The following is a 25,750-nucleotide window of genomic DNA, read 5'->3' on the forward strand; positions in this document are numbered from 1 at the left end:
GAGTAACAGAGATCATTAATCATCACTGTAAACTCTTCTGAGGCCTACAGATGAAAAGTGCTCATTATTAATGCTATTAATTTAGAGGGTAGATATGCATTTTATGTTGAAATTCTTAACATAGAACTTCACTGTTGCATTCAGTGCTGGATTTTTTATTTATTTATCTATTATATTTTTTTTGGCAGTAGTACAGATTCCTAGAGGTAGGACTTTTTTAAGAAATAGCTTCTAGTCTTCTCCTTCATGTCTAATCTGTATACTAGTTTGTATTAAATTTATATATAAAACCTATGTTTGGGACCAAAGTTTGCATTTATTTTATTTCCTAGACATTTTTTTTTTCAAAGAAAATTTTTCATCCTCATACAACATTTTTTTTTAAATAGGACTTTGTTTACAATTATAAATTTCCTCGTTGCCTCTCAACCCATGATTTAAAATGACAAATAAATTTGCAAACTACAGGGAATGCCTTGCTTTTCTCCTTTAATTTTCTGAAAACCAAATTATCCAGAGAGAAATGACAATCTAATGAGAAGAGAAATCCACAGAGCCGTAACACACCACAATACAAGCCAACCATCTCTGACTTCCATGATTAAGACACTTTCAATGAGAGACTACCTCAGCCGCAATCTGCATGGATCAAATCATCACTGCTGTAGTGTCGTTGCTTTCAGTTACCCAGAATACAGGGCTCGATGGTTGAAATTCAGGGGCTGTGTTAACGTTCACTATCTTTAAACTCTCTATCTGCTAACTGTTTTGCAAAATTGTTAATTTTCTTTTTCCTCTCCCAACACTTATCCCCCCAGCGCAACGTTAAATGTTGATGCGCAGCCTTAATTGGTTTAGTCGCAAGAAGATAATCTTTTTTTCCTCCTTTCTCACTGTTGCCTGTTAGCTTAAAGGCTTTTTAGCTGAAGGTTGATAATTATCACTGAGAAGAAACTAGCACATCAGGAGTTCATTTTCCATCTTAGCACTTGTGGTGCTCCTTTGAACTCCCCTCGCCAAACCCACGTTCCCACTTTGTCACTTTCCTTCCTCCATCATAAAAAGGTCTCCGCAGCCGGCGGCTCCAGCCTTTGCTGGCGGGCAGTGGGAATTGCTTCTCCCGCACGCTCCTCCAGGATGGACAAATTGCACGAGACGCTGATAAATATGGAAGATGCTTTGGGTTCGGAGCACTCCGTCTGTTTATCTTCCTGGGACTGGAAAAACGCCACCGGGGCTTTTGAGCTGCACCCCGTCTCCTCTCCACACAGCTTGTCTCCGACACCATCCTTTGAGTCCTACTCCTCGTCCCCTTGCCCGGCAGCAGCGGAGACCCCCTACGGTGGTGGCAGCCTGGTGGGATACGGCCTGGTGGACTTCCCCCCTGCCTACCTGCCCAGTCCCGGGCAGGCCCGGCTGCCCAAGGGCACCAAGGTGCGGATGTCGGCCCAGCGCCGAAGGAAGGCCAGCGAGAGGGAGAAGCTGCGGATGAGGACCCTGGCCGATGCACTACACACACTGCGCAACTACCTGCCCCCCGCCTACAGCCAGCGGGGCCAGCCCCTCACCAAAATACAGACCCTGAAGTACACCATCAAGTACATCAGTGAACTGACGGAGCTCCTCAACAGCGTCAAGCGCACGTAGACCCCACCTGGAACACCTGCCCTTCTGCCCCCGGCTCTGCTGTGGAAGAGCCTTTACAAACAACATACAAAACCAGCAAAATTTCTTCCTCACCGGAGTATTGTGACACTGGGTGCCAGAGGAGCAAGAGGGAGGGGGAGCGAGGGTCACTGGTGTACATAGGACGCAATGCTGGAAGGTGATGTAGGATGGCCTTAAAGCTGAGCTACAAGTCGCTGAGATGGAAGTCTTGCTTTTTGCTTTTATCATTTTTTTTCCCTTTTTTTATTTTTTATTTTTTTAATAATAAGCTTCTGAGAAATTTTAAGCTTACTCTGATACTAAAGTCAAAACAAAAAGCTATCTGAGCTTCCTAGGATTTACGTATCACTGTTCTGACTGATCTTCTGTTTAATGAGGACAATAGTAAATCCATAGGTTTTAAAGTGATTTTTTAAAAAGTAAATAACAAAAACTATATAAGGATAATAATTGTATTGGTTTGTAGGCACTTTAATGTTAGGACGAGGAAGAACATGTATAGCTAGTTCAAGTGTTGTCTATTTATCTACATTTCTGCTGTACCTAAAAATCAAGAAACAAAGTAATAGTAAGAAAATCTTTGCTCATAAACAAATAAATATCAATGTCATAGTCTGTATCTTGTATTATATAACTGACAGATAGGTAAAATCTAACCATGACCACTAAATACTGAAACTGAAATATAAGCTGTCTTTTTATTTAGATAAATTGCCGTCAAATTCTATCTTCTGTATTAATATATACAGAAACATAATATTTCTGTCTGTATTTAATCTATAAAACTCTTTGCTTCAATGTCTAATAAATTGTAGAAGACATTTTTACATCAGCTTTCTAGAACAAATAAGACTGAGTTCTGTTCCTCTTCTTCCTTCTCTCTGGCATGAGATAAATTGATTCAGATATGAGAAAGATACAAAATTTTATCCTCAAGATGTACTGAAATGTAGGAGGACTCTGACAACCATAATGTCTCCTTATTAAAAGCTGTCACATCAGAGATTTCCTACAACCAGTAACAGTCCTGTAAAACACACCCATGAAACTTTCCAAAAAAACAAACAAATGACGACATAGTCCAAATCTTTAATTTCTTTGCCTTTTGTGTGATGGAGATCATGCAAGTCTCACTGCAGCAAAAACAAAGAAAAAATGTTTGCTTTATCTCATTGTAGATTGTTTATAAAGACTTGGCTACACTGAGACCAGCAATGCACAGAGAGGAGCAAAACCTAGGGCACACTTGATGCATTGCAGGGCTGAACAGTGCAGAGCTAATTAAGACAAATTAACCTTTTCTCCATGGGGAGATGTAAGACACTGAGAAAGCAGCAGGCAGGAGGTAACAGGTTTGTCTCACCAGGATGAATCAATCAACACATCTGTGTGGGGCAGATGGTCTAAGTTTGAGGATGCATCCTGTAGCAGAGCTCTGCAAAGCTAAAACTTTATTGCACCTTTCTCTTTTTTCTTTCTTCTTTCTGGTTGTTTGGAGTGAAATATAGTTGGTTTTGTACACTTTTTCTCCCTGGCTCAACCTAAGCTGACTCGGTGTTCTTCTCACATGATTCGTGCATGTTGGAGCAAACAGTGTGAAATCCATCACTGTCTGAAAAAAGCAGCTAAATTCAAATTTATGCAGGTAGCAGTGTCACTCAAAACGTATTCACATTTAAGCATATCCCCTATGCTTCTGTTTTGTTTTAACCCACATTATATTTCTCACAAGCTTTTGGGCTTCAGCATAGGCAAGATCAATGTGGATTTTTATTTATTTATTTTTTGATTCGGTCCTCCTACTGTTTAAGGAAGTGAAATTGTATGTTGGCCACAGGATCTTTCCAGAGCCAGAACTGAGAGCTTGACGCTGAGCCCTTTCACAAAGACTCTCAATGTAGGTGACAGCAGTAAAGGGGGGTACCAGCTCACTGGTGCTGGCAAGCCACAAGCAGATACACAGAGGATGGTTCTATCATTGTCATCTTGGTTGTAGACCATAATCATTCCCAAGTATACTGGTTTGATAGACCAGTATGCTATACCAAATAGATTGTCTGCGTTTGGGAAGTCTTTTAACCTTGTTCCTTAAATCTTCCAAACCTGGAACTACAGGTAATAACTGTGTTTCCAGCGCTTGATAAAGCAAAGGAAGGGAAGTAGCAGCATCCACTTCTATGGCTAGTTTATCTGTAATCTTGCTGGTCATTCAGCATTACCGCCTCAGTTTACTCAACTATAAAGGAAGACAGTGATAGCTAATGGCTTCTGAAGGCTGTTGCTCATAAACAAAACTATGTAATGCTGTATGCAAAAAGACTGTCCCAGTAGGAAGGAGACAACCTGCAGATTTGAGGAATGGCTCAGGGCTGGCATTTCCTACCCACCCCCCACCTTGGCCGCAGGAAAACCGAAGGCCCTGAAGATGCTGGGCCACGTCTCCCTGGGTGTCTACAGGGTCCCTCTCTCCCTTCGAGTCCAAAGTGGAAGAGCAGCTCTAAGTAACCACAAAGGAAAGGCATTTGAGTTTCAGGACCATTTTACCACTTCTGTGCTAGTGAACCAGACCTTACCTGTGCCCACACTCTAGGCCCCAGAATTCCAGTGTCTGATGCTGTAGCCTTAACTACTTTGAGCTCCAGCACATGGTGGTTCTAGAGGCATAAGGTACCCTTAGTGAAAAGGCCATGGCCTGTCCTAAATCAATCCCTGTGTTGTAATAGGACCAAGATTCATGTCCAAGAGGGGGTTAATTTAGTATCACATGCTATACTGGTGCCGTTTGATTTGTTAGTACTGACAGAGCCACTCCCCTTTAAGGGAAGCTCCTGTTGCACCTGCAAATAATGAGAAAAAAGTAACCAAAACATAGGAGTAAGAGGTGTAGGTGGGTTCAGTTCATGGCTACAGGAGTGTAGCTATCATGTCAAAGGAGATGATTCGTCTCCGCTCTGAGACCTAAGCTGGAGCCTCTGGTCATTAGCCCCCAACATACGAAGGACATGGAACGGTCAGAGCCAGTCCAAAGAAGAGCTATGAAGATGGTCAGAGGCTGGAGTGCCTCGCCTTTGAGGACAGGCTGAGAGAGTTGGGGTTGTTCAGCCTACAGCAGGGGGGTTAGAACTAGATGGTCTTTAACTTCCCTTCCAACCCAAATCAGTCTCTGATTCTTTGACTCTAGGATGTGGATGTCCTAGGATGTGCCATGTTTGCTCTGCATAACACAGCTTCTCTCTAACTCTCTCCTTTTGTAATTCTTCCCCTGAGCATGTATGTTTCACTGCATGTGAAGAGAGGGTCTGACTTGTTATATTCATGATAGCAACAGGACATGGACTATATTTTTTTTTTATTTTGAAGAATATCAGAGGTAATGTTGCTAACAGGAGCTATATGAGAATAGGCTCTTGGTTTCTTGTACCTCAGAGCAGCACCTATTCTAGTGCACCTGGAGGTAGGTTTTGTTGAGTAGGGAGCTCATCTGCAAAAAGGAGGAATTCCACTAATTAGGGTGCCGGTCCACATCCAGTTCCATTCTCCAGCCTCCAGCCCAAGCTTTCCATTTGAGATAAGGAGAGGGACAGCATTACTGCCCACCACATGAACAGTACAGCAATGTTGCTGATGACAAGGATGTCAAATTGCCTCTAGGTGGAAAGAGTAAGTACCTCAGAGAATATTCCTCAGCCGTTAAAAGACTCGGAGCCGGAGCTTGCCTCAAGACCCTCCCTGAGCTGCAGAACAGGGGGGAGCTCAGGGGCTGCCTGCCCCCACACAGCACTTTGAAATTCTAAACCGAGGAGCACCACATAGGTGCCAAGAAGTTTTATGGTTACACATTTGGGCTGCATATAGGTGTGTCTGAGGGGAAGAAAGGCTCCTGCTAAAGGGCTTCAACCAGTTCTTCAGGGGAAGCCCAGCTCTGCATGACAGAAAGTTATATAGATTATATGTGTATAAAACACATACATAGTATACATTAATGTACAAGTACAGATGCACCCCAGCTTCTGAAGATCCAAATTTCTGCATTTATAAGTTATAGTAAAATTAAATCAGGTAAAATTCATAGCTATAACAGATACAAAACTTAACCGTGGAGAAGAGACCCAGTTCCCAATAAAGCAGCTTTGCTGCCATGAGTTAGAAAAATTGAGTCCGAGTCCATCTGAAAACTCTCCCTGGTTAAGCTTCTGCCTTTTTGCTTCTTTACACAACGTGAGCCTAGGCTCGTTCTCTTATCACTATACCAAGTACTGTAAGGAGACTGATACAGCTTACTTATGCTTTGAAACATTTAAAGTAGGAACCTGCCTAGGATTTGTCAATGTTCTTAGTGTGGCGCTTCAGTGTTTCTGGACTTGCATGCCCAAATGGAAGTAGAATATGTAAGGAAATGACAATCTGAAGACTGACCGAAGCAAGACTATCAGGCAGAAAAAAAACTTGAACCAAAGCCTCCCACATCATTAGCTCACTCTCAGGACATATTTTCCTGTTGATATATGTTCATGACATTTACTCTTCTACTGAAGCCACTAAGATTTAAAATAAAAAGCAAAAATGTTCTCTGACCCAATTCACTTTGGTACAAGTGTTGCTTTTCTTAATCTTCTAATATTTAGTTAATAGTAAGTTGTTGTTGTTCTAAGAGCCTAAAAGCACCACAGTTTTAAAAACACTAACCAGGTCAAGCTTACAGTAGAGTAAGTTATAACCATTTCTATCAACAGCTAGATACAGTGTGGCTAATTATAGCACTGACTTATCACCATTTTTTCAAGTGGAAATATCTGTCTGCAGTAGAATTCCATTATTGTTTCTATTTTCTTAGAAAAACAAATCACAGAAGACTTCTTTCCCCCTAGATTTTTATCATTCACCTGTTGAAATTGTAGGAGACATTAAGCATAAACAAAGAAGATTGATCTCCTTTCAACTTGTGTTAACAGGGATATAAAAATAACATCCCAAATACCGGAGGGAAAAGCATGTGGTCATAAAATATCCACTTAAAAGGCAAAGAGGTGTTGATTCAACACTTCAAGAAGATTTTTTTTTTAAATATACAAAACTAGGAAGGTGCTTACTGAATTTTAGTATAAACAGACCTCTAAGGTAGAGAAAGTACTACTGTCACATTGTCTTTAAAAATATTTTGCTGATATTGAAATGAATTGTCTCACATACTGTTGTAAAATCTGACAAGGTTTACATGAATCTTAGTTCAGCCATGGAAAGTAATTCAAGGAAACTTCTTTCCAAATTATCAGTGAAAAAAATAAAGGACCATCTTATCTATTAAGAATTCTCATTTTGCAAATTGACAATGAACAATTTTTAGAAAAACTAAACAGTAGAGAAAAAGTTAAATAGCTTTTTTACAGCTCTTAAATCACTGTCAATAGGGAGAATCTTGAGATATTGCCTAATCCAGGGTGAGGGGAACACATCTCCATAGATGAAAGACTTTAAATACTGCATTTATATTAAACGACTTCACTCAAGTCTTGGTTTGAAGAGAAGTTTAAGACTCAGGAAACCACATCAAGGACAGTTCACAATAGGCTGCTGTTTCCCCATGCATGATTCTCACATCTGTTCCTGGCTATTACATTTTTCCTCCCCACCCCTGCACAGCTGTAAGAGGGGAGAAGGCAGCTCAGGCTACCCAAGGCAGCCCACACTGTGCTGGTAGATGACTGGCAGATGAAAGCTGCAGGTCCCCTATCCGGGGGAGAGGCTGCATACCAGGCTCATTTCTTGGGAGACAATCAGCATGATATAAGACATACAGGGAAGTTACCATACCACTTAAAGTGACTATGATTGTGTTCTGTTAGGTACAAAGCCCTAGCAGGCTATTACAGATGTGTCCTGTGAATTCTCAATAGCTCATGCCCACAGACTGAGGAATAGCTGGTGCTTAAGCCATTCAGTTAAAGCAGGGAAAGCAGTAAGCACAAAATCACTGGCCTGTCAAGTCTCATCAGGCTTACAAGTTTTGCATTTTCCTTTCATTTCCTTGCTGACACATCTCATTCTTCAATATCATAGCTCCATAACTTTAGTCTTCACCAACCAGAGCAGAAAGAAGACTAATACAGTATTGTAGCCTCCTCTACTGGAGGACAGTCTTGAGGCACAGCTAGGGACTTTTTGTCACTCATCATGAAGCCCACAGGTGTTTTTTTTTTCCAGAAAGAATAATAAAATCAACTACAGATATACTTAGCAGGCAACTAGAAGATGGAGAAGACTTTCAAACATGATCTTGAAATTATAGCATAAACTGTTTAATGGGATCTCTGTACAGGTATAACAGCAGAGCTACAAATCTTTGTGTTTTTCTTCACAAGGTACAAATAGATTCATGGAATAATTTAGTTTCTTGCTCAAGGTACCTTTCACAGCAATTCCTTGTAGTAGAATTCCATTTAATATAAAGTTAAAAAGCAAACATTGTACACCTGTTATTGTGTCTTTGTACCTAAACAATAATGATTCATGCTATGCAATCTTTCCTTAGAACAGGAAAATACAGTACTGAATCCAAACTTTTCATACCACTACTCAGATGCAAATAAATTAAGAAATTTTCTACCCATTAAAAAAAGAAAGGACAGGATTATCTGACAGGAGTGCCTACATATCATGTCTTCTAATAAGGAAAACTCCTAAACACTTTATAGATGAAGTCCGTGTATTATCATTACTGCTATACACCTCCACTAAAAGCTTTTTTCCTTTAGGGTGGCAGATTACTTTGCTAAGCAGAGTTATTAATGCTACCTGTGACTGATTTACCCCACAACCAAGGGAGGCAACTTGACATTGCAGAGCCACGACCCTCCAGTGAAATCCACAGCTTACTTTTTTTTTTCCCCCTAACAGTTGCCACTACAAGATCAAATATATTTATTACCATTTGCTTCAGAAAATGCTTCAGAACAAAGACTTACTGAGGTCCCTGCAACACTTTATTCATCTTAAAACTTTAAAAAAACATGTAATAACAAATGATTTGCAGTTGACATTACATCTGCTGCTACCTTTCCCACTCTACACCAAAACAGATGCTTCCAATTGCAAAGCAGCTAGACAAATTTCAGACACGTTAGCTGAGAAGACTAGGTCAGATGCAAGTCACACAAAGATGAAGACTACTAGACTCTAGAGGATCACAAGAGAGCAACACACTAAAGTTGACTAAGAGACAAAGATTCAGCTGTACTTGGTTAGTTAACCCTTACGTCAGCAGACACTGAGTATTTTCCAAGATATTTTTGCAGTGTCCTTAATTGAAAGTCTGGGCAGACTGCATTTGCATAGGCCATTTAACTGCATAAAACTAAACAGTTCTTGTTTAGTCTCTGTCAAGAGAGAGTGTATTCACCTACAGAGAGGAGAGAAATGCGCAGAAGCCTTTTATGTTACAAGAGTAGTACATTTGGTATATCAGTAATATGATCTAAAAGCAATACCTACCTCTGCTGGTTGTGTTTTCCTTCCTAATAAGCACTGCCCCAGATGATGCTTGCCCATGCGGTTGTGGTACTGTACTGTGGTCTAATGAGACATTTCAGCTTTTAATATTCTGTACAGCACACACTAGGACTAGGAGTCTGTCATCTGACAAAGCTCCTGAGAGCATGTGCTGTGTTGCTGAGCAAGCTTCAGGAATGACTTGAGAAATGTTTTTCTTACCACGTCTATGTTTCCCAGGATTGCATCTCCTCTGACAAAGGAAGTCGGAAGGCTGTGGCGTAGTGCTGCAGATCACCACGCTGCAGTGGAAATACAGCTACAAGGTAAAAATATTTGTAGTGTGTACATGGAGTCTTATTTGGCAAATATTGGATGTGTACTGATTCCAAATGAGATGAAGTGAATGCTAGTGAGTCACTAGTCTCTATTTGCTACTCCTATAGTGTTAAGCCTTCAAGGAGGTGGCTAACAGCCCCCAGCAGCACAGGGCCAGCTGAGATCTTCCACAGCATTTGCTGCATGTGCTACTCCAGGCTCATGCGCTGAGACCACTGACAGTGCACAACAAACCAGAGATATCTCACCTGCTTTTGTAATGGAGTTGTGCCTTCTATAAAGGTGAACATCGTCACTTCAAATCTCTTCAGGTGCTGAGGAAATTTTACTCTGTTGCTGTAATTAACTTTGTGGATGACTGTTCTGTGAGAGTCTTTGCCGTTTTCACACCTTTTTTTGGGAAAATGAAAGAAAGTGTCCTTAATCTAAACCTTCATCACTTTGACAAGGTCCTTATGCAAGCCAAGGAGGTGAAATGCTGAGAAACTTCCATTTTCCTCAGGCCATAGTGGTAGAGATAGAGCCTCTCCCAGTCACAGTCCCTCTCTTTTGCCATTGTATTTAGCTGTAGTAATAGTTACTTCTTGTTCTTTCATAATGATTAGCTAGAAGCTAATATTTCTGCCCACCCCGGTGACCTTCTGATACCAGAAGGCATAGCTTGTGTAAAAACACCCTCATGCCTTTCACAGCATAGCAGCAGATACAGAATCAGGATGAAAAATCCTTCCCAGGTGAACTCTGTCCTCTTACACTCTCCTTCTAACTAAGGTTAGGGGCTTTGTGCTCAGCAGTTACCAGACACAGAAGGGAAGCTCTTCTTACCCATTTATGAGGATTGGCCACTGTGGAAGGCTGTCCTGATTTTGGGAGTTTGTAGCCCAACAGTCTTCCAGGTTTAGTTCTAGTCTTGGATCTGCAGGCTGGAGCAGTTCTACTTCCAAATATAGTGCTTCCTTCAGGTATTTTACCACAGGAAATTCCAATTCTTGATAGGGGTCAGAATAGGACTTGTCTAGAAGAGAGCATTAATGGTAGAGTTTCCTTTTTACAGGGTAGGTATTCACCAGCTCTGAGTCACTCTGCTTTCCACCCCCATTTACTCCATCACAGCAGCACAAAAAAATGGAGATGTCAGCAAATAGGGCTACGATGGTAGAAAAATAAGAACTAGTAAAGAAAACAAAGACTTGAACTGTATTTCTTGGCTCTGAAGATCTAGAGGAAGGAAGCTTCTTTCTGTTAAAACCTGTTAAGTCAGACTCTCATTCAAAACTGCTTTTAAAAAGGTAACAAAGCATCAGGGCCACTCCAGTCAGGGTGATGGTTTTGTTCAGACTTCAGTTAGAACATTTTGCCAGCAGTGTTACCATTTTACAGCAGTAACGCATGTAGCTTCCTTCTGACAGAAGTTATGGTTATTGTGGTCAGTGGTAATTTCTCCACTTGCCACACTTCAAACACTGCCATCACATCCACTACACAGAAGTTAATGCTCTCATACCAAGCAGAAAAACTGTAAGACTTGGTTGCACATGGTATGATCCACTGTAGATACTTGACTATTTGTGTTGCATTCTGAAGGTACAGCCTCTGAGGCCTTGAAGAGATTTTTCAGTTCACCGTGGTGATATTCAAAAGCTGCCTAGACATAGTCCTGGGCAACTTGCTTTAGGTCACTCTTTGTGCAGGGGAGTTGGACAAAGTGATCTCCAGAGGTCCTTTTCAATCCCATCAATTCCAAAAATTCTGATCATAAAGGTTACCTTTAAAAAGCTTCAATGAGAGGTCAAGAGAGCCAAACCCTGGCTTAATACTGGATGATGGGTTCTTCTTAGTCTCATACTGGACATCAACAGTCTGCTTGATTGTGTATAAGCATACAAACTTCAATCTGAGGGAAGATGTTTAGTATTAGATTTCAGAAACTGAAACATCTTGGACAGCCTCCCTCTAGGAAATGTCACTTACTTGTATACTGGTGAATCATTTCCAGGTCTGAAGTAGACTACCTCATTCTCATATGTTATAGATGTGCTATTAAACTAGAAGATATATATTGTTACAAACAGGACAGTTACTTTGGAATTGACTTTTTTTTTTTACAAAATATCCACATGCCTTGACTGGCAGATGGCTCTGAGCAGAGTACACTTGAAAGTGGCCAGAAGTTACTGTCCAGTACCTTCTGAACCAAAGCAAGCTACAGCTAACAGCAAAGTCATTATCAAGAAGTAGCTTATCAAGCTAACAGTCTCAAATGACGTAGCACCCCAGAAAGAAGTGCATTGGGGCACACAAAAAAGGAATTCTGTTGATTCTGTTAGCAGAACCAGTGCCTAGCATTCAGAGAAGTAAGCTGTTTTTGTTGTGACTGGAATTTAGAAGTGATTTGATCTTCTGTTATTTTGTCTCTATTTGCTCTTTAAACAGTATGTGGCAGAAAGAGGAAACACACTCTAGTGTTGGTTTAGGTATTCATTAGCGATATCTAATCAGTTTCTATAAGACATATGAATAACATACTAGGAATATGTACTGGCAACACAAACTCACATTCAAGACCATTACTGAACAATTCAGAAATGTCAAGCTAAATGCTGGTTTCAGAAAACAAGCTCATCTGGTCCTGAAAGTTTCTTTCACCAACTAGGAAGGTGAAGTTTCAAAATTCAGCCCAACAGAATTTGGTATCCTCAGAAAAGGACCTTAGGTATGCCTCATATTGAAAACGACTACTTATCAGTTGTGACCTTTTGCAGCTTCTACTCAGCTCTGAACTTCTGGCAGTTCTAGTGCTAAACCTATCCCAATAAAGAGTAAACTTCATATCATTAAGCACTTACCTTTCTTCTTGTTCCACATGTATTCACATTGAATTTGAAAGTTGCAGTCTTCTCTGTCACTAGGCTGGGCTTGCAGTTTCTGTCACTTAACACAAGGAGGCTGGTGTCCAGGTCTGCAAGTCTTACCAGTTTCACTGCAGTAATAAACACAGTGCCATTGGGAAGGCACTCTGAAAGAGGGAAAAAAAGATACATTTTTCAGTACAAATCAGTTCTTCAGACTCCAGTTCTTCTGTTCTGTAGCTTAGTATAACTAAGAGGTTCTGTATGGATTTCCTAGCAAGACTTTTAGCAGCTCATGAGGATGAAGATTTGAATAAGACTCTTCAGTACTTACACTTGATTTTCTTCAAGCTAACACCAGTAGAGCATGCACTACACAGACTAAGGTGACCATTTCACTCACCTTTCTCTTCCTAGAATGTCTTAATCTCCCCCAAAGAGATTTTTCTAGCCAAGATATTCAGTACCTCCAATCCAGATGAGTAGGTTTTCAGTGACTATTTATAAACTGGCCCCCACATGCCCATCTTCCCACCAGAGGAAGAAGAAGCACCCAGGAAGACACCCCAAACAACCCCAAACCCCTTTGACAAAGTTTCATGCTTTTGGAAGTGTGGAAGGAAGTATATTTTCTCTTTTCCTTCCCAAACCTTGTACTGGACAGGATTTTTTTTCCTATAGACTGTAAGTTGACTTTTCTTGTAGCATATTACTTGGCATAAGAATTGACAGGCAGATAGGGTATCGCACCAGTATAAGCTCTAGAAACATTTCAGACAGCATGGGCTTGTGTGACTTATACAACTCAAAGAGCATTAAAAGCTAAACATATCAGTGGCAGTGTACATACGTATGAGCTCTGAAGGGGAAAATCTGCAGGAAATTGAGAAGTCCTTCTTATTAGCAAAGGTGACTCCATCTTTCAAGGTTAAATGGAGTGAAGCCAATACTCCAGACATATGAATATCCTAGAGAGGATTATCACAGGTTAAATGAAGATCCACTACTCTTCTAAAAAAACTAAAGAATTAAGAGCAGGTTATAACAAGCCAGAGGTAATGGTCTTTGACCAAAACCAAATCCACAAGAGATTTTTCATCTTAACCTAGAAGCAGATGCAGAACATCTTCAGTAGATTCACAATACAACACAAGTGTCATTGCCTGTGCAATTGCCATTAAGATGTTCTTCAGCCTTTGCAAGTACTTGCAAAGTGCTTTCTCCTGGCTACTTCTGCCAACATTAGCCAAGGGAAATAAGTGTTCTTCCAAGGCCAAAAAAAAGAGAGTCCTCCTTTAATCCTTTGAAGCCTATCCAAAAGGAAGCTTTATTTTGGAAGGTTCATTTTATCTACAGGGACATAGTATATCATGTTCATCTCATGGCTAGCACATCTTTCAGTTGATACAGACTGGCATCCTTACCTCATAGTCCAGGAGGGAAGAAAGGAAAGGGACAGAGATGGCCAAGTGAGTGCCATTATCACTCAGGTTGTAGTTGTACTTCTGTGCAGCCTCTGGGGTCAGGTGTCGGCCTGAGATGAAGGGCATCCAGTCCTGGTCCACATTCCCATGAGTGATGTGGAGATGGACGTTGTTCTCATCACAAAATCCCCTTGCGCTGGGCAGTACTGTAATACAGCTAAGGGTCAGCCAACATGCTAGGTGCCATCAGAGTTTAATAGCACTATTTAGTACTGAGAGCATCACTGGCTGAACTTCGCCCAGTTAGCAGCTGAGTTCACAGCCAGGTAAATCACAGCCAGATAAGTACAGTTTTGCACAGGTTCCACTAGCTTACCAGCATCTTTAACAGCAGATAGTGTAACAACGAGGACAGAGAAGGTCTCACTTGTTGGATGAATTATGAACTCCAGTGTGACATTCAGTGTGTATGTTCTTACATCATCTCTCACATACTGAAAAAACATTTTTAGAAGTAAAAATCACTGAGTGATATAATTTCTACACCAGGATTAGCTGCTCTTTTGTAGTACACACCTCTTTCTTAATGCTTGGTGCATCAAATGGCACTTGTATTACATAGGCTTTGCTTTGATTAGCATATCTAATCTCATACATTCGGTACCCATGCTGAACAGCCTCAGGTACTGTGACAGTCACCCCCTCAATGGTCAAGTTCACAAGCTCCACATCCAGAAGGAACATTCCCACTGTCACATTCATTATCCTTGCACTCAGATTTGAATCTGAAAAGGAACATAATAGCATTAATCTCCTCTCAGTACCAAAACCTTCAGTAAACTCAGTGTTAGGATACTTACTGTTTGTTACAGTGAGGTCTACTAGTTCAAATGGTGTTTCTATTTCCTTGATGATGGTATGTTTGGTTAGTCCCCATTTGTTATCCTCCCACTGGTGTTCCAAGAACAGGTTGATGCAGTATCTTGCCCCATGCCGTCCACTGCTCACAGAAGTCTGGAATTTTATAATCAGCATCCTTTAATATAACATGACATATATGAAGTAAAAGCTGTATCACAACACTGCAGGGTCAGCTAGAGCTACAGTTCCAAACAACCTTCCTCCTGAGCTCTGTGGCTCTGCTTTTATGCTGCGAAGGAAGTCTGAAAAACCAGCACCTGTGAGGAATCATGCACTCTTGTGTCATACTTACTGTATCACTATTATAGGCTCTATTTTTCTAAGAGTTTATATTATTCTCAGGATACTCAAGAGACTACCTTTTGAAGGTTGTTGCCCACCTCCTAGTTCCAAACAGCAGGGGATTTTTTTTGATCAGTGAAATGGCTCCTCCTTCATTTTCCTTTGAAGTTCAGCTATAACATTTGCCCAGGACTGAGTTCATTCCAAGGGACTCGATCTAGAGGCATAGTCTCAAAGCATCCTGATATAATGTGGTCTTTGAGAACATGCCATTTGTTCTCAATCTTAAACATTTTGTGGAAAGTATGACAGAATCTATGTATGTTTTATAGTCCAGCTAGGACTGTCTTCAAGGAACATGACATCAGGATTGAAAGGCAAAAATTCTGTGTTAATCTGAGGAAAGAAAAATCATAGTTCTTTATGGGATTCTGTCCGTCTCTGCTTATCTGAAAAAAAGTCTTCACAAAGTGATGTTTATAAGAGCCCTTTGGTCAGGGTTTTTGGGATGTTTGATATACCTTTTCTCCCTCTTCCCCCTCCCTTTTCCCCTCCTTTGTAATGAGCAGAATGAAAAGTTATTCCTCCCCAGGAAAACAAAACACACCACCACCACACGGTTACAACAGAAAATAATTTACCTGTCATCCAATGTAACCAACTAACCTTGTAATAGCCACCTTCTGCACCTATTGGTACCTTCATTGTAATCACATCGAAATCATTAGATAACACATATTTCCTGGAAGCCATTTCTTTGGCAGAGAGCTTGTGTAGATTCACACCAGCTTCAACAAGAACATCCTTAAAGCTAGTTGCTCCAGTACAGAGTGCTTGAATGTATTTTGGAACAGTCCAGATGATCATTTTGTTAGTGTAATCCACACCATCTTAGGGACCAGATAGGAAAGCTGTCAGATCATTACAGTAGTTACCAGACGTTCCCTGTACATTTAAACATTGGGGTGAGGTACCACATTCCTTACCTACAGGACACACCACAGCAGTATCCACCATCAGGATCATCCACTGCTGTTTGTAAAATGTACTTGATCTCACTGTAGAAAAAGTAATTCCCTGAGCCTGCAGGAAGAAATCTGGTTAGACCTATGTAATCTGACAACTTGTTGGGTTAGACTGAGTGTACCAACCTTTACCAGCTGAGTTTGTGCAGCATTATATGGTACTCGCAACAGAATCCTGGTGTCTGTGATGTTGAGTCCATAGCCAGCACTCCAAGCATCACTCACAAGCAAAGCCCTTTTCTCTTCTGGTTGATGAAACACTACTTGCCATATTGAGGCTTCTCCTGATTTATCCTGCTCGTAGAAATTCATTAACAGTTTAAACAAGCTGTTCAAAGTGACTTATTTACTATATTGGATGATTTTTTATGTATTGAACTACACAGAAGTTTTGTTGACTTACCGTAAATACTACTATGATACTCCTCAAGCTTTGCCCTGCTCAGCCTCTTGCACAAAAAGCTTTCCATATTAAAAGCAAACAGATATTGTACTAAAAAAATGTAGATGTCCCTTTCTGTATGGAGATAAATTATGGGGCAGGAGATTAACTACAATGCTACACTGAAAATATAGGGCTCAAGAAAAAAAAAAGGCAATCTGGAGTTCATTCTTGGGCTGTGGGTTCTTAGAATTTTTGTTGCGTACCCTTTTGCCTGGGGAAGACTTGATTTTTAGGTTGTCTGAGAAAGAGATCTCCACTTCTTCCTTGGAGATAAGGCTTACAGCTGCCTGTATTTCTAATATATATAAAACCTCTATTCTAAAACCAGTTTGTAAAGAAGTTCTGCTCTTCCTACTTAAATGTAGGTTTTTGAAAGGACAATTTATACTGTGTAGACATAGAAGGATGGTTGTGTTGGAAGTAGCACTAGCTCTTATTAGGAAGAAAACCTGTAATTTTACCTCTGGAAAGGCAAGAGTCTGGTCTTCAGGTTCATCTTGAATGAAGTCCTTTACAGTCTTTGGAACATCCCTCCTGACAGAAACCTGAATGAAAAAAAGTCAATCTAAGGAAGAGAGTGTCACCATCAACCCCCTTGCCTTGAACATCTCACAAGTCCTTTTCAGTACTTTCAGGACAGTAGGAGACTGAGAAGAATGGAGAATAGCATTTCCCAAAGGGAGATTTTTCATTCCCCTCTTCAAGTCAAGAATTCATGATATTTTATGCCATAATAGTGTATTATCCATAGTCAACTTCATTTCAGCTTTTTATTAAAGCATATCAATTTTCTAGTTTCAGCATTTTCACTTCCAGTTAAAACCAGGGCTTCATTCTTACACCCAGGTCCTCTTCAAAGAGGAATTGTTCTTGCCGCTCTACAGTTCTCCCCAGAAAGTTCAGTAGGTGTACTTTCTGAAGGAAGCTTTGTTATCTCAGCATTTGTTCAGACACCATTCAGCTAGTTCAGTCCATTAGTTTAATCTTTTGAATATTATTTCACAACTTTATTGGCTATTAATACTATTCAGAAGTCTATAGAAAACATAACAAATACATCACTAAGCTCAAGATGTTGCTGTGGCTTCACCAGTAAAATCTTTCATAGCATGACATTCAAACTGTTCTAATTCCCATTCCCAGCATCTAATCTGTTTCCAAAGATGAAATCTTCCAGTGCTTACCTCCATAAAGTTAGTTTCACATACTAACTCTCTTGGACTCCATGGGCCATAATGACAACTTGCACTTTTTAGGTGAATTGAAGCGTTTTTCATATCAGGAGTATGAGATGCTTTGACTTGTATAGTTACTGTGAATGTATCTTTCTGCATGGATATGGGAAACATTTGTTAGACAGATTTTTCCCAGCAGGACATCAGCTATCCTTGTGACCAAACTTAGGAAATCTACCCATTAGACTTTGCACAGAAAAGCACCACCATACTGAAATGTTATCGTTTTTTTTTCCTTGGTTAACTAGCCTATATGTAGATAGATACCTATATGTATAGCAACACAAATACATTTCCTATCCTCATCAAGTAGAAAGCAGTTGCACTTCTAGGACACATATGTAACATGCTTCTTCATATGCTCATCTGTGCTACTCTGTAGGGCATTGAAATGTCAATACCATGCTGTATTCTTAGATCTCTGGATACATTTGAGGAGAACTAAATGTTCTGCTAGTAGATGTTCAAGACATTATGACCCCTCAGTTAATACCTGCCAATAATTTGGTAATTTTTGTGTAAAAGTCATACACAGCATCAGTACCGTAAAAAAAAAAGCCTATATTAGACTTACCTCCACATGAGAATGGCAGCTTAGTGCAGAAGCACGAAACTCAATGTTATTCCAGTTGCTGTAAGTTACTGTATAGCCACACTGTGATGCCAAGGCCTCATCTAGCTCCCAGGCTATGCCAGATTGATCTATAGGCAATTAGTTAAGATCAGTATTAATTAGTACAATTCCTGCTCCGCAAAGTCCCTCAGCAATCTTCCCTTGCCCCTAGAGTTCAGCTGGCCCAGGTCCTTTATGGCCCAGCTAGATACCTTGAGGTCAAACTTAAGATAAAATTGCAAAGAGGTAGAGATATGCATCAAAATCAATAGAAAGATAAAGGTAAAGCTACAAACAGACTGGGTCAGGAAACATAGCAGCTGAAAGGCTGAAGATGATAAATGACCAATATGGGAAGATATGAAATCCTAAAGGACTAGGGAGGAAGCCCCAGTAAGTGCAGACCAGACACAGATCATCAGTGTCAAAGTTGTCATGGGTGATTAATGATGAAAACTCGCTACACAGGGGCTTAGTTCTGGGGCTGGCACACACTCATGTTTCTCTCTAATGCCTGGCTGGCCAATGGAGACCCTTCAGGAGTCTTATCAGGATGACAAGCACACTAAAGCTTAGCTTAAGTCTAAGCTACAAAATTATCATTGATTTTTAAGCCAAAAATAATTGCTTTACACTTTCAAGCCATACATATTTCAATTGCAGAGTCTATTGATGTATGGGTGAAAATGCTGAAACGGAAAGATATATTAAGAGGAATTTGACACAAGTTTAACGTTCTAGGAAGATGGATGTAGTATAAAAAAATCACATCTAGTCAGACAACCAACATTGAGAGCTAGTTCAAGACTGAGTTAGTATTTTTATATCTTACATCTGATTATGTTTACTGACCAAAGTTAACTCATTTCACCCTTCCAGGGCACTCTGTGGTGCTTTTCACTCAAACATACCACTCATTGATTACTAAGTCTGCAGTCAGAGACCCCAGATAATTTACCAATCCACTAGGCCCCTTAGTTATAAGCAAAAAAAGTGGGGAATCATCTATGCAAAACTAGTAGAGTAGTGTCAGCTTCAGCTTTTGTACTTTCCAAATAGTATGTGTGGTTATAGGGGCATATTTTCACCAGGAGGGAAATCCACTAACATGTCTAACAACTACCATGTCTTCCTACATGGTACATTTTAGTTTGAGTGCAAAGACAGCCATGATTAGACTTGATATACCTAAATTATAACTTAATAAAGCTAAAGAATAGGTTATACAGAAATAAAGGCATTTTAAATAATAATAATGATGTGCAACGTACTTCCAACAGCTCTACACACTTCATGAGATCCAGGGAATTTTAGTATAGGAAGACCTCAAAGGATTTTAAAGATATCACTTTGTGCATTTCTGTCTCCAGGATCTTCTGCATCAACTTACCAACAGCAGAAAGAGATAAGTACTTGCCCTCAAAGTATTCTGCCCTCAGCGTTATACACAAAAAGTTCTCCAAGCACTCTGAACTCATGGGTCCTGTGTTAAAAGCCAGTAAGTAGAGAATTAAAGGTAACATACAGAGAAACTTTTAACTTCCCATTCTACTTCATAAATAACAATATCATAATAGTTATATTTCAGAATCTCTGGTCAAGGGATGTTAGAGGATACATATATATATATATATATATATATATATATAAAAAACAAACTGACAAAACAAGAAGCACTTTCAAGAGAAAACCTAGCCATGAAATCAGTGTTCTGATAGTAACCATGCCTGGCCAGCTGGCACTGCTATCTGCAGCAGCCAGCAACAGAAACAGGATTGTGAAAGAGGTTCAAGAAACCACTAAATCAGCTGCCCCAAGCAGAACATCTTAATTGGAATAGAGCAAAACAAAACCAAAAATTCCCCCTCTAACCCACTGAAAGGAAATAATCAAATAACCCACAACCAAAAAAAAAAACCACAAAACAAAATAAAAAACAACAAACAAACAAAAACCTGAAATACACGCATCACTGCCTATAAAAAAAAAAAAGCTGGACATTTCTATATGAAGGCAGTTCACAGCAGTTTTACCTGGTCTCCCTTGTGTCCATGTTTCAGAAATGGATATCCCTATCACTAATAACCTGTATGAGAAAACAAGGATTAGCAACAGCTCCTGCTTTAACAACATCTTTGTAACTGATCTTTGCACTCAGAAGTTCTAATCTGGATGTTACAACTACAAATCTAGATTTAGAAACTGCAAAATGGGAATTCCTTGGTTACCACTGGAATGGTAGGCACAGTAAAATAGAGAAGTTAACATACCTGACACCTTTAGAAAGATAATTTAGCATTAACCACCATGAAATTCTCACCTCAGCACCAGACTCAGCTCCATTACGTATTTGTTTGCCTGTACTGCTTTGCCCCTTATAGCTACATAGAAATATAAGCCTCCTTCATCAAGTTTCCATAAAAACTAAAGCCTTTCTATCTTCTCAAAAATTTGGGTTATGTGAAAAGCCTGTCACCTTTATAGTGATGAAACCCATTTTCAGCTGTTTACCCTTCTAGCTACAAACTGGTAATTCATGTCACCTGTTCATTTGCTTTACTGATTAAATCTGCCCCTATTCACATCCCATCAACTCCTGACCAGCAGGTTGTTGTTGTGTGCAGGCAGTAGGATAAATGGTGCTGTTCTGGTAAAGCATGTGGCAATTCATTGTTTCTATGTTATCTCTTGTTTCTCCATGTAGAGAAGTGTCTATGACCTTCCCTGGAGAGCTGAAGTGTTTCACAGGCTGATGTGTGACCTGCAGCTTTAGGGCAAGTGTTGTAATAAGAAAGGAAGAAACTGTTGACCTTTGAGGTAGTTGATTACAACTAATGTTGAAGGTGACATATGCTGGAGACTGCTGGACATCTCAAACCAAGTGAAGAAGTGTCTGATTGGGTGGCCTGTAGGACACTAGACCAGAAGTGATCATTATTAGTCATGGCCAGCCAATTTCATAGATTCATAGCATCATTAAGGTTGAAAAAGACCTTCAAGATAATCTGGTCCAACCATCGCCCTACTACCAATGTCACCCACTAAACATTTCAGGAAAACTTTCTCCAAAACTGTGGGAAAGTAAGAGATCTGCTCTGAATACAAGCAGATCAGAGATAAACACCCTGCCTTTGCTGCTTCCTTAATGTAGAGAAGTTAATCCTGTGGCCCTGGGTCCAGATCAGAGATGGCTTCCCACCATTATTAACATGGGTTAATACAATATACATAATTAACATGGGTGATGCATGGGACCGTCATACTCATGGGGCTGATGAGCTGAGATGTTGATGGCCAGAATATGGTCAGGTCACTTAGTGAGTGAAGGTGTTGGTGTTGTGTCTGTTTACTTTTTCTGTAAGTATTGAGCTGAGCATTTGTGGATAGTTATAGCTAAATTAATAGCATAAAAAATAATAGATCCAATATTGTTTTATTACTGTATATAATAAAGGGTGCAAAAATCAGTATTCCTTGTCTTGATCATCATTTAGTCCAATTGTCAGTTATTCTGTTCAAATAGATCCTTAACAGTCAGAAACAGAGTTTCCCCGTGGCAATTCTCATTTCTCCCCTTTCATGGCCAAAACATTGCTTTGGTTTCTGTATTTCTTTGAGCAGTATTTCCATTTTTTCTTTCTGTGTTTTCTAACAACTTTATCAGGAATAATGAATTTTCACTTTGTGTGCATCGTTGCATGCCACCATTGAGTGGTCAAATCTGAAGGAGTCTCTCAGTTATATATTTCATGTGTAGCCTCTTTATATTGGGGATCTTTTTCTCCCAAGCTTATGTCTGTGACAGTCTGGTTTTGCCCGTTCCTCTCTGCACATCCGAAGGCATACGAGATGAAAGAATTGTAGTTAACAACAATGTCCTGGAGAGGGAGCCTGACACCCTCCTATCGGATGCTCTTCCCTGCTCTGCCAGCCAGCTGCAACTTTTCAACTTTTATTCAGTGTTTGTTCTTAAATCTAACAAATGTTACACCAAGGTCGTTTTAGGCAAAAATATGCATTAATGCTGAAGTTATTTATTACAGCTAACCTTACTGCACCACTTCTGCATCTTTAAAAGTATATATATATTAAAAAAAAGAAAAAGTAAAAACAAAGTTTACCATGTTCCAAGATACTCTTTTTTACCCCAGAAAAAAGTTTAATCCCCAGTTAGCTTGTTTTCCCATTATTTCCTTTTGAAATACCCCTATCTGATGAATTTTCAACTTTACTTTTGTTTTGTTTTCTGAAAAACACCGTTATTTATAAAGTATCCACTATTGATTGTAATAATAAATAGAACCACGATCAGGAAGTCAGCACTTTAGTGTTGCATAGCATACTGTGTTTATTATTGCTGGATAGGTGGCCATTAAAATTATGCCTACTTTCTCTGTGCAGTTATTATTTACAATATTACAAAAAGGTTATTACACTTTTCCAGAACCTGATTTTAAGCACCACTAGGGAAGTACCTGAGATTTCCTCTAGACTGCATGGGCTCTACCTGACATTTAAAGCAGATCTACGCTGTTGGCAAACCCATCATCTCAATTCTATGGTAGGTGTCCAGATTGCTTATGCTTTTCTACCCCAAACGGTCTCTAGCCATATTTCTGTACAGCCTACCAATAGTTACATGCACGTTGAGGTTATGGGGCAGTGCAGCATCCTGGTGGTGTCTTGTTCAGTTTTTGCAGTTTCAGCAGGGTCATGACAACTAGCAACCACATGCTGAAGAGGAAGGAGAATTACAGTGGTCCTGCTAAAACTCAGCCTTATTACAGCAGTACTGAAAGCATTACCCATTTAGTTTACCTGCACGGACACTGTCTGCTTGTTTTCTTATTTTTCTGCTTTTTACCAGGCAATTGTAGATTAATTCCTAGATACCTTAAATTTTCTGGCTTGTTTGTTTCTTTGTTTGATTTTTTTTTGTTATGTAGCATGTCTTGGACCATAATTATGACTCTGGGCAATAAAATAACACAAATAAATACAAGTTTATTTATATAATTTATATAGAGAGATTTATAGTCAAACCAAAGTTATCAACTGACTTAAGTAAAAAGAAAGAAGTTGTTTTTCTGTCACAGTTCTAATTTCTAAAGAATTTTGAAATCAATAAGACTTTACTCAAACTCTATGGCCAAAAATGCCAACGATGACAAAATTTTCCTTCTGGACTTTTCATTTGCATCAGGGTAAGAAGAGGAAGAAATTATGTAGTATTTGACACACTTTCATGGCTAGCAGTTGTGTGGAAGTATGTGCTCTTTAATTTACTAGGATCAGCATGTCTTCATATTTCCAGTTTTTTTGTCTGGTAACTGATCGTTCTCCCACAACAAGTAGTAACTGAGTGGTAGGGTCAGATCATGTAGTGTCATGACCACTGTATCAGGAAAAAAAGGAAGTCTGCACAATCTAGTATGCCTATATCTCAACTTTACTTTAAAAACTATTTTGCATATTTTAAAGGCAAAAATGCATGAGAAATGAAATTCAAGTCACAGTGCTTCTCAGATTAGGTGATAGATAACTCATTGCTAATAGGAAGAATAAAACTGAGAGATAACTCATTGCTAATAGGAAGAATAAAACAGAGAGATTTTGCAGTCTCACTCTTGTAAAGTGACCCTTGTAAAATGTCCACTGGAAAATTTATTATTCATTTTCTTCGCAGAGTTGCAATACAGAATAATAGTTATTAAATGAACTATCCTATCTGTCTCACTCTATATCCTCCTTCTCCCATGAATTTGTTCCTAGACAGTGTGTTTATATGCTCGGCTAATTCAAATATTTTCCATGAAAAAAAAAAATAAATAAATGGGAAGACAGAAAACACACACTTTATCTGTAAGCAATATCTGCAAGAACAGACACATTAGATAGAATGAAGCCATTAACTAGAACTCAGCAACTTAGTCTGGGCTGTCTGTGCTGCAAGATATGACTCCTCTGGGGATATGAATGATTTCCTAAATAATCACTGACTTGATTTTCAGCTAGGCACAGTCCTGCTCTGGGAGTACAGTATGGCTAAGATCCCCAGAGAGTCAGGAAGCCATCTGTCTCAGAGATGGGTGGCATGGGTGGCTTACCTGGGGCTCTCCCATGTTTAGGGGCAGTAATTATTTTCATTTTAGCTGGCAACTCACAGATGAAATCGGGGACCAACAGGTTTAAGAGGACAAATGTTCTGAGTTAAAGTTTTTTTTAAGTCATGCTATGATAGTCCTTTCTTCTCTGAATAGGGTACAGAAGGAGACTTGAAGCAAGCCTCCCCACAAGGAGTGTCAACCATGAGCATACTGAGTTGTGAAGTACGTGGTGGTTTGCACACAGAGAACACACGAAGCCATGCTTCCACCCCACCTTCTTCCTGCTTGTGCTTACTGTGTTATCCCCTTCAGCATGGTGTTTCAAGGGCAGTGGAAGCCCTCTTCTGAACCAGGACCATAACCTATGGAGTTAGGTATGAGATTTCCTATAATTGGGAGTACCATTTTGAAAGTTTGGCTGCGTCAACTTGGCTCAATAAAACTAAGACAAACTAAGCCAAAGAATTACACCAGGAAGTAATCTGGCCCTTAAAGTCCAGTTAGAATTTCAGAGTAGGAATTTATGTGCAGTGGAGAACAATCTGTGGAAATGTCTGGAACCAAATGCAAAGCAATTTAGATTACTGTGATAGTACAAAAGCGCTTTGTGTAGACAATTTAAGACATCTGCCCATGGTCCAGACATCTGTGTGCAATGAATACCATTTTAGAGCTAGCTCTTTATTTGTCATTCCATGATGTCCATTAATAATTGCTGCCCCTGTATAACCCTGTCTTTGTCTATATGTTGTTATATATGGATACTTGACGTCTGTAATAAACAAGGAAAGAATTACTTGTTCTTAAATTGAAAATACAATCTGTGATCTAGTTCTGTTTCAAATATAAACAAGAGATTTTAGCCTTCACTCACATTCTCTCCCTTTGTCTGTATTTGAAGTTGCTATTGCACATTTATATCCCTCAAAGTAATGGACACATAAACTAGATCCTGCCATGCAGATAGGTCACACAGATATAATCCTCTTGTATTTTTAGCTCATCTTTAGTTTCAGTGTTGTTTCCTGTGATCCTGAAGAACCTGAAACACTCAGGCCTATGGTCAGAAGCCATGCTTCTTCTCTTCCTACAGGCATACAGACTACCTTTCTTTGGCCACTTCAAATATTTCTCTGGTTTTATAGTCACTATTTTACTCATTTGTAATCCTATATGTTCTCTTATTTATGTAAAGTGTACAATATCCTACAACATCATTTATTTATCTAAAAGTAAGTCTTCGGTGTTATAAGGAAGAAGTAAATATTCTTTGGTGCAAGTCCACGCACCAGTCCGAATTAGAATACGTAGCAACAGAAATAGCAAGTGAAAATATCATGTCATCTCCAGCAAATAA

General features: G+C 39.6%; 2 protein-coding genes across 6 annotated transcripts; one reads left to right on the forward strand and one right to left on the reverse strand.

The window, feature by feature from the left end:
- The first annotated feature begins 523 nt into the window (after window positions 1–523).
- On the forward strand, window positions 524–3,276 carry MSGN1 (mesogenin 1). The gene has a single exon (XM_080584903.1). It carries the CDS (start codon window positions 1,138–1,140, stop codon window positions 1,645–1,647), a length of 510 nt encoding a protein of 169 aa, XP_080441029.1. The 5' UTR covers window positions 524–1,137; the 3' UTR covers window positions 1,648–3,276.
- A 1,728-nt stretch (window positions 3,277–5,004) lies between these two features.
- LOC308191937 (zona pellucida sperm-binding protein 2-like) lies at window positions 5,005–20,761 on the reverse strand. 5 transcript variants are annotated; one of them, XM_080584902.1, is made up of 22 exons: window positions 20,607–20,761; window positions 20,320–20,372; window positions 19,704–19,769; window positions 18,248–18,375; window positions 17,623–17,766; window positions 16,900–16,983; window positions 16,120–16,287; window positions 15,955–16,051; window positions 15,635–15,858; window positions 14,626–14,779; window positions 14,342–14,550; window positions 14,142–14,259; window positions 13,766–13,971; window positions 13,192–13,309; window positions 12,339–12,508; window positions 11,464–11,537; window positions 11,259–11,386; window positions 10,318–10,507; window positions 9,741–9,882; window positions 9,376–9,472; window positions 9,157–9,237; window positions 5,005–5,149 (listed from the first exon to the last, which is right to left on the reverse strand). In XM_080584902.1, exons 1-22 carry the CDS (start codon window positions 20,627–20,629, stop codon window positions 5,103–5,105), a joined length of 2,721 nt encoding a protein of 906 aa, XP_080441028.1. In that variant the 5' UTR covers window positions 20,630–20,761; the 3' UTR covers window positions 5,005–5,102. The 5 variants fall into 5 exon arrangements, with proteins under 5 accessions (XP_080441028.1, XP_080441025.1, XP_080441024.1 ...); XM_080584899.1 differs by having other exon boundaries at window positions 16,126–16,287; window positions 19,677–19,769; XM_080584898.1 differs by having other exon boundaries at window positions 5,006–5,149; window positions 19,677–19,769.
- Window positions 20,762–25,750: the final 4,989 nt, after the last annotated feature.

The sequence above is a fragment of the Anser brachyrhynchus genome (assembly GCF_964034855.1).
Source record: "Anser brachyrhynchus genome assembly, chromosome: 3".
NCBI classification, from domain to species: Eukaryota; Metazoa; Chordata; class Aves; order Anseriformes; family Anatidae; genus Anser; species Anser brachyrhynchus.

Excerpts from the sequence above, each read along its gene's own strand:
- MSGN1 (XM_080584903.1), top strand. The coding sequence starts at position 1,138 with ATGGACAAATTGCACGAGACGCTGATAAATATGGAAGATGCTTTGGGT.
- LOC308191937 (XM_080584898.1), bottom strand. The coding sequence starts at position 20,629 with ATGGAGCTGAGTCTGGTGCTGAG. Across the intron at positions 16,288-16,899 it reads AGACTCTTGCCTTTCCAGAG|GATAAATCAGGAGAAGCCTC; the intron begins GTAAAATTACAG and ends TTCTACGAGCAG. Across the intron at positions 10,508-11,258 it reads CTCATTGAAGCTTTTTAAAG|ACAAGTCCTATTCTGACCCC; the intron begins GTAACCTTTATG and ends GCTCTCTTCTAG.